We start from the raw sequence: 9,054 nt of genomic DNA, 5'->3' as shown, positions 1-9,054 counted from the left end.
GCAGTTGCTTAACCAACTGAGCCTCACAGGCGCCCCTAGAAGGTTCCTTGTTAAGCACAGAACCAGTACAAGGAGCATTGGATGCACTAGATAGGAGGAATACGATTAAGGTTGCCTTGAGAAATAGTCCTGTGCTGCACACCCTATTGGATAAAACTTGTCCCATACTCCTACATATTTTTCTGACCCAGAACTGCTGGACCTTAGCTCACAAATCACCTTTTCTATTTTTTTTTTAATTTATTTATTTGACAGACAGAGATCACAAGCAGGCAGAGAGGCAGGCAGAGAGAGAGGAGGAAGCAGGCTCCCTGCTGAGCAGAGAGCCCGATGCGGGGCTCGATCCCAGGACCCTGGGATCATGACCTGAGCCGAAAGCAGAGGCTTTAACCCACTGAGCCACCCAGGCTTCCCACAAATCACCTTTTCTAGCAAGTGTTCCCTCTCCCCTTCTGGCAGAGCTAAGTGCTGCTTCCTTTGTGCTCTCACTGCCCCTTCTCCACACCTCCACCAAAGCATCTGATACAACAATGACAGATCTCGGTGCAGCCTGGCCATGCACAGTCTTCTTCCACCAGAGTTTCAGGAAGACCACGGCTGTGGTTTGTTATTTATTCCCTGACCCTGTGAGAGTGTGGCATACGGCATCGGGCACACGGCAGGCCCAGATGAAAGAATGCAACGGATAGGCCCCTGAAACGAAGGTCGGTTGTCTGGAACAACGTCAGGCTCCAGGCTAGGCAACTTTGCTGCTCCTAGCGAAGGTGGTGATACTGAGAAAATACAGGTGCGGTGAAACTCTCACAGCAGCGTAGTTTGTGCGTTTGTGTACAGCGGGTCAACGGCCCGGGAGGGCCACGCAAAAAAGGCGTGCGGAGCCTAGGCCTTCACTTGCCCCAGCATCCGCAAGGGCCCATTAATCCTTAATATTCAAATTCCTCCCACTAAACCAGCCCCTCCGCGCCCTAGCCGCTTCTTTTCCCCAAATGACGGTGGATGGCAACCAATCGGGAGCTGGACAGGGTTTCCACCCCCTTTTCCCTAGCGGGAATGGACACCAACCCCAGCCAATTGGTAGCATCGTCACCGAGACCCCGCCCCACCCTGGCCGCCGCACCCAATGGCGGGAGGGCTCGCGGCGGTGCCGGGGGCGGGGCGCGGGCGCGCAGGTGCAGCAGCGCGCAAGCCGGCCGGGAGGGCGGGGCGCGACGTCGGCCGTGCGGGGTCCCGGCGTCGGCGGCGCGCGCGCTCCCTCCTCTCAGAGAGAGGGCTGTGGTAAAAGCCGTCCGGAAAATGGCCGCCGCCGCCGCTGCCGCGCCGAGCGGAGGAGGAGGAGGAGGCGAGGAGGAGAGACTGTGAGTGGGACCGCCGCGGCCGCGGGCGGGGACCCTTGCCGGGGGGCGGAGGGTAGGGGCGGGACGAGGCGCGGGAGGGGCCCGCGGGGTCGGGCGACACGGCTGGCGGATGGCGTCCCTCCTCTCTACCCTCCCCCTCCCGCCGCCTCCGGTGACGGCTCCCCCCCCCCACTCGGCCCGTCACCCGCACTCGCGGTGACCGTCCTCGGCGCGGTCGTACAGGGCCGACTTCGCCTGGCGCCCCCCTCCCTCCCGCCTCCGGCGCGCATCCCGGCCCCCGGCCCCGCGGGCGCCCCTGTCGCCGGGGTTTTGCCTGTCGGGGCTGCGCGCGCGTCGTGCCCTTCTCGGGGCTTCGGGCCCGCGGCGTCGTCGCGCGCCCGCCGCCCTGGCCTCTCCCTGGATCGCGCTCTCCCCTCTCCCTCCCTCGCGCGCCCCCTCTGCCGTTAGTCGGCCCCCCCACCGGCGCGCGTGCGCAGTCCGCCTCCCGTCGGGAGAGTGCGCCACAAGGGCTCCTGCGCTCTCACCCCCATCTCCAGGCTTTGCCTCCCCCTCCTTCTCGCCTATTCCATGACTTTCTGCCCCCAGTGCGAGCGAGTCGGTCCACCATCTCCTCTCCCCTCCAGCAGGGAAAGTAGGTGGTAATTACTGCCCACCCACAAAAGGGACTAGACGTTGTGTTCCTGGTCCCACAACTCATCATAAGAGGCGGTTATAGTTCCCATCATGAACCTTAGATAGGGGACTGTGTGTCCGGGAGCACCGGAGGCTCTTCGGTGGGAGTGCGTCCCCGGGGTCTTTGGGGGTTCCGTGGCCTCAGAATGTGAGCGCCCTCCCATCCTCCCCGCCCCCCTTCGCCGGAGATCTTCTAGTTACATAAGTGGAGTGGGACATAGTATGTAACCGGCTTCTATAGTCCTGGAGCGCGCCCTGCTCAAGATCATCATTACCAGGTGGGGCAAGTGCATCGCATCGCTGTGGTTCCTGTCACTTGCCCCCTGAAAGTTTATTTTCTTTTTAGTTTGGTTATAACTGAATTGCCCACACTGAAACTCAGGTGACTTTTACGTGGTGTGGCAATGTTACTGTGGTTTTGCCCTGAAGACTTAATGTCGTTGTAAAGAGTCTAAAAAAATTGCTTTCACAGAGGAGCCCGTTTATGACCTTGCTAAGTGGACCTGAGATTGGGAAAGCTTGCTCTGGAATACCTACCTCTGTGGTGGTCGCCTGTGTTGAGTGTGTTCGTTGTGGATTGGTCACAGCAGAAATGGGCTCCACCACAAAAGTGATATTCCTGACTCATGGTCAGGCAGATGTGTGCTTCTGGTTCTTTTTCCAGGAACAGGAATGGACTCTGCCGAGCCATTCACACATTGTGTGTCTGTTCTGTGGGGGATCAGTACCCCAAATTGTGAGATGGTAGGATCGAATTCCGGGGGGGGGGGGTTGGTAATGGTGGAAGCAAATCTAGCAGCGCCTGATGCCAAGTGACTTAGACTTTGGGAGACTCTCACAAGTTTTAGGTGTTTTGTTATACCAGAAAAATGAAGCTTATTTGTGCCGTAGTAGTAAAATTCAGTGTTGTTAATAGGCAGTTATTACTTGAGAAGAAATTCATGTTTCATGGCCAGAATTTTCATCTGGATCTCAGCAAGTTCAGTTAACAACAAGAGTAAACTGACCTCTTGGGTCTTTTGATATCTGCTGGATCCTTATTTTAAAAAACAAACAAAAACAAACAAACAAAAAATGGTGTCTAGGTTTCTTCAGTCTTTTAGGAATTTCCACCAGGGCTTTAGGGAATAGGCTTATTTATGGACCTTTTATGACTTCTATTTCAAATGCCAGTCAGGAAGCCCGGGAAACACTTGCTTTTATTTTCTTACCCGGACACATGAGAACCTTAAGGGACACAGTCCATCTACTAGAGTACAGTTGGTTAAATAAGTTGTTACAGATACCCATTTGTGGCGCGTCAGCTTGGTGGCTTGTCGGCTTGGTGGAAGATCACTGAGGGACTTTCCTAGCCACACACTCGCGCAAGCCCACTTGACAGAGATTCCAAGGTTTGTGCATCTCAGCCCATGACATGCCAGGACGAGGACTCTGCTTTGTTTCGCATCATTGGCAATGCACTTGCCTCCTCGAGTGCCCCTCCAGTTAGCTGTTCATCATACTTCTAGCCTTTTAAGCAGCACAGGCAGCTTCCAGAACGTAGTTTCTCTGAAAAGTGCCTGGTGGCATCTGAAGTCAGTATGTTCTAATAGCTTGAAGAGACCTGCAGCTTTCTTGCTTCATGGGCTCTCACGGCGTCCTGTTTCTTGTTACAAATGTGCCTGGAGTGCTTTAGACCTACAGTACCGGGTCTTTATTTCCCCCGATAGAGCATGATGCAGTCAAACTCTACTCTGACGTTTGTGCTGTTGATGCATTGGGAGGGTTGGAATACAATTTTGTGTTCTCGTTGCAATTTCTAGCCAGAGTCATTGTTTCCTGTTCACCCTGCCTCTGTGTGGCCAAAGCTAGAAGGGGTGCAGCGGCACACTGTGGAGTTTAACAAAAAGAAGCTGTGCAGTTTGGCTAGATAAGTCCAATATGATGTTGCCTCCACCCGAATACTCCATCCCCTGTGTGGGCACTGAATGAGAACCTTGCTTCTTTCACCTGAAATAGAGAAGAGCAGAAGCAAAATTGTTAGTTCCTTACTCCGGTCCAGTTTCCACCGCTGACACACCTGCCTGGGACTATTTGCATGATAAACGACATGTCCTGGAACCTGTCATCGTTTATAAAGGTGACTGTCAGTAGAAATCTTTTAATTGGCTAAGGCAGTTTGTCGCCAGGCTACCTGAGTTATCTATGAGGAGAGAATCCCAGAAAATGTTTGACATTCGTAGTGACTATAGTTGACCTTTGAACGATGCAGGGATTAGGGGCCCCGACCTCTCACCCCCGTGCAGTTGAAAATCCATGTATAATTTCTGACTCCCTCCCCAGATCTAACTGCTAATAGCGTACTGTTGACCGAAAGCCTTATTATTAACTTAAGCAGTTGATTGATGCATATTTTGTATGTTATGTGTAGTATATACCGTATTCTTAAGCACAACAAAGATGTTATTAAGAAAATCATAAGGAAGAGAAAATACATTGATAGTACTGTACTGAAAAAACATCTGCATGTAAGTGGACCCGAACAGTTCAAACCTGTGTTGTTCAAGGATCAACTGTAGTTTTTTAAGCACATGGGGGTGGAGGGGTGGGGGAAACAGTCCTGGACTGGTGGCGAGTCCCAGGCAGCGCAGCAGGACACCTGCTTGTTCTCACTGCCCTCTGCTGTGGTGACATGCATGCACACCGGCCTCATGTGGCCGGCAGACACAGTCTTTTTTCTTGGGCAGAGCATTATTTCTGCTTCAGCGGAAGGACCTTGTCTCGATTCCTCTGTACCAGCCTTCTCCAGTCAGATTGCTATTGTCACCACTGTGACCACTGTGCCTTTTCCTCGTTTCCAGTAGGACAGATGTGAATGGGTTCTTCTTCCTTGGGCTCACTTACACGAAGTTATGCTCTTCTGCCTTTCTCTTGCAAGGGACCTTTTCCTATTGAAATCTTGATTTGCATGCCATTACTTAAGTACTTGGTTCTGCCATTTTTGGTGGTAGGTATGGTGTTGGGGGGATCTGAGTGAGAGTGGGAATTTGGTGGCAGGCAGGGCATCCCCATTCACATATCGAAGGGGTGTGTGTGGCCGTTGTACTCAAGAATAAAGCCTTGGCCTTTATGACTTCTTCAGGGCTTACTTACATCGGGTCTGCTGGCACGCGAAGGTGTCCTCAGCATGGCTGTTCTGCGGTTCCTGCAGATGTCTGCACTGGGGAGCAAGCCTTAGGAAGGGTTGACTTGTCTTCCTTGCCTAGGAGCTGGGGGCATCATATATATGAATCTGCGAATTACTGTTTCATTGGGTTTTTACTTACCTGCTTTCGTTTGCTTGCTCTTTTTTCCATGAAATCTTGAGTTAATCAAAGATCTTAAAATTTCAGAGCTGGAAGGAACCTTAGTCCAGCTCCCTCAGTTTACAAGTAAAAAACCTTGGCTGTGAGAAGTTGTAGCTTTGCCAGGGCCTCCCAGCCAAGATACTGGTTTGATTTTTATTATATAGCTAACTGAGTAGTACTGTTACCTTGACTTCTGGATTTCAAAGTATTCTATGACTCCACTGTTTAAGGGAATTGTAAGGCCTCACTGCACCTCAATAGATAATTCTAGGTACCATCCCAGTAGTTATAGACCAGCTGTAGAAGACTTGGTTGGTGTTGCCCTTTCTCTGGGTTTAATTACATGAGTAATTGTTAGTGTGAATAGTCTCTAAATTGTATACTCGAGGCTTTTTTAGTGTCAAGGTAGAAGTGCTGCTCTTGGGCCGGCGCGCTAACCAGAGATTAGCTAATACGGGGCAGTTTAGATTTTAACAAGGAAATGATGTTATCTTGATGAAAAATGTAATGGCAGAAGTCTTCTTTTGAATATATTCAAAAGCAAAAGAGAAACTATCAAACTAATAACTTAGTTTGTTGAGCATTGTGATTTAACTGATCTGAGAGGCTTAAAAGTGAGCGCTCTGAAACAGACTTGCGTGTATTGGAGGAGGGCTTTGGATCTCCCAGGGTGCTTGGTTTCTGTTGGTGCTGCTTCCCCCCACCCCCTCAGAGTTAAAGCTCCTTCAGGTGATGTTACAGCAGCTCATTTCAAATTCAGCTGCTTGAAAAAGAAGGGAGACTTTGCCTCTGGATTTCATGTGTTCTTTTTGGGATGACATTTTGATGTTGAATGTTCTCTTGAACGTGTTTTCTCTCCCTGAGCCTTTCTGTATGACGTAGTGCAAGAAATACTTACCAGGGATCACCACTGACAGTACGCTTTATAGTGCCAGAGTGCCAAAGTGTCCCTCAGAGGTGACTTGTGATAGTGTCGGTTCTAACACACATGAATCTTTATTTTAGTATGTGTGTTATGTGCTAGGAATTTGTGGTTTATCCTTTGTTTCTAGTAGGTAAGCTGGGAAATAGCATAGTACTTTGTCTATATGTTTATCTTCAAAATGTCCCAAATAGCCCTGGGAAAAAGGTCGTGCAGCACAATGGGGGCTTTCAACTTACGATTTTCTTTGTTTTAGGCTCCATAAAAATACAGACTCACCAGTTCCTGCTTTGATGTGACATGTGACTCCCCAGAATACATCTTGCTTCTGTAGACCAGCTCCAACAGGATTCCATGGTAGCTGGAATGTTAGGGCTCAGGTAAGTAACCTTCCTTTTTTTTTTTTTAGTATATGTCCTGGTTTGGCCATCTGTTTTTAAAAAAAAAACAAACAAAAAAAACAAGGAAAAAAAAAACAAGATGTACTACTCTTGGACAGTATAAAAGTACCCCAAAGACTAAAGCTATAACTGTGCCAAACTGTGCCATATAATAAAAAAAAGTCACTTCCCTGAGCCCTGAAAGGTCAGTTTGGGTAGGGTTACTTGGTAGCCACAGCGTGATCTGGGGGCGGGCGTCAGATTAGAGCCGGAACTGGTGATCTGCAACTTCAGTTCACCTTGAAGCAGGTCAGCTGAGCCGAGGGCGCTCTGACTGAGCTCTTCACCTGCCACTGCTGCTGTTGCCTAGCGGTCTTCAGCGCGGTGCTTTGTTTGCTTTGGTTTTGGGTAAATGACTTCCTGGTCAATGTTAGTGAGCAGTGGTAAAACGTTTTCAGATACGGGAACTGGTGTGCGGCCCCCTAGGAGGACGGCTTCCTGAAAGCTGTCACAGAACCACAGAGCCCACGGCTAATGGCTGTGCTTGCTACCCTCCTCCCACGGGAACTAAAGAGAGCACCCAGACACGGGTCTGGCTCTCGAGACTCTAGAGTAGAATGAATGCCTTTGGAAAAGCTGAGGATCCAAGCCATATGAGGTCTGACACTCAGGTGCTCTATAAGCCACACTTTTGGCCACTTTGGTGCCATTGTGTGGGATTTAATTTTGTAAAAATGAGTGGTTCCTTAATTCTCAACTGTCAGGCTCAATATTTCAAGCTTTTTTAAAATCAGTGGTCACTCCACATTTGATGTTTTGACACCTGGATTTCAAAATTCCATGTGGTAAGGCAGAACATACTGATTGAATTTTTCCATTCCTTTTCCTAAGAAAAAATGTGAGTTTACGCTTACGCTGCCATCGTGATTCCGGCTGAGACCCCCAGGTAGCACTTTGTTGTCTCTCTCTGGTGGTTTCTGACACCTGAGTCTAAAGCTCTGTGGCCATCCATAACATGGCCTGTTAGAGGACTGTGTGAGGGCAGGGCTGGGGTAAGGGAGAATAGAAGATGTGGAACGAAGTGAGGAGCATTGCGCTGCCTCCAAGTCCCAAATTTGGTTCCAGTCCTGATCCTGTGACTCAAATTGTCATTTCTCCTTTATTGCTGTGGGGTGTACTCTGGGCCCTGCTGACAGGACGTCCTTTGTACACCACATATTTATGCTGGTGGGAGTTGTGTGGCTGGTGCTTTGTGCATTGTCTCAGAAATGGTGTGGACTAAATGTATCATGGCAGTGAATGCGTTTCTTCTGGTAGATGTGAGGCCTGGGGGTGGTTTATGTTTTTCCTGGTCTTTTTCTCAGATTATGAATGGATTTTATAAAACAGGCAGTGGTCAGTCTATATAGTTTCTTCTAAGACATGTAGAAAGGAAGAGATATTTAGAAAAATATCTGTTACTTACGATTGGGAAAGACACAGCCATTTGAGCTTCAAGAAACTGAAGGGAATTCTGCAAGGACAGAACCTGTCTTTACTAGATAAGTTTCTTATTATTTTTCTTTTTTCCTTTTTAAAGAAATTATAAAAATAATGCATGCTTTTATAGAAAACAAACCATTTTAAAGTATACCATGTAAAAAGATGAAAGCTCACCATTACTGTCCATGCTCGCGATACCCAGAGTAACAACTATAAATGCAGGTCCTTCTGAATCTTCTCAGGCTGTACAAATATGCACATTTTGTGTTTTAACAAAATGAGGATGATACTATACATGTTTTGCATCTGTTCTTGTGATATATTTCTCTCTGCCTCGTTTCTGTTAAGTGGCGGTGTGATATGGTGCTGACTTACTGTCATGCCTTGTCCCCCTGTTGACTTTCCCGATGGTTCACTATTAAAGATGCTGCTGGATTGAACTTCCACATGTGCCAGTCTTTTCGAAGAACAGCTGCCTAGACTTGGAATTGCTGAGGGTACCACCACATCGCCTCCTAAAGTGGCTGTCGCGGTTCCCATGACAGTATGAGAAAGTGCCTCTTCCCACACCCTCCCAGAATTGGATGCCCATCTTTTAAATCTGTGTTCCTTGGGTTATTACTGGGGCCGGACCTCAGTAATCATCAGCCATTTGTATTTGGTCTTTGTGAGTTGCTTGCCTGTTGGTGTTCTGCCTTCGTTCCTCCATCAGGATATTTGTTTTTCAGTTGATCTGTAAGAACTTGTAATGTATCAAGGATACTCTCTGTCATCACGCAGCTACTTCTCCTACCTTGTCGTATATCTTTTGATTCTGCTTGTCTTTTTTGATATATAAAATTTCTGTTAGGATTTTTTTCTTTCGCCTTTATACTTAGAAAGTCCTTTCCTACCTTAAGAACATGTCAGTAGCCATC

The 9,054-nt window shown here is 48.6% G+C and overlaps 1 protein-coding gene across 5 annotated transcripts in view; it reads left to right on the top strand.

Moving 5' to 3' along the window:
* Nucleotides 1-1,252: 1,252 nt before the first annotated feature.
* MECP2 (methyl-CpG binding protein 2) overlaps nt 1,253-9,054 on the top strand; it is a 59,067-nt gene continuing 51,265 nt past the window's right edge. The window contains exons 1-2 of one of the 5 annotated variants that reach the window (XM_080795118.1): nt 1,253-1,355; nt 6,532-6,655. In XM_080795118.1, coding sequence (XP_080651244.1) covers nt 6,630-6,655 — 26 coding nt within the window. In that variant the 5' untranslated portion in view covers nt 1,253-1,355; nt 6,532-6,629. The remainder of the gene's footprint in view (nt 1,356-6,531; nt 6,656-9,054) is intronic. The other 4 variants (XM_080795121.1, XM_080795119.1, XM_080795122.1 and 1 more) reach the window with 4 other exon arrangements.

This window comes from Martes martes, assembly GCF_963455335.1.
Source record: "Martes martes genome assembly, chromosome: X".
NCBI lineage: Eukaryota > Metazoa > Chordata > Mammalia > Carnivora > Mustelidae > Martes > Martes martes.
The sequence above is the reverse complement of the archived record's forward strand: the minus strand, read 5'-3'. Positions and strand labels throughout refer to the sequence as shown.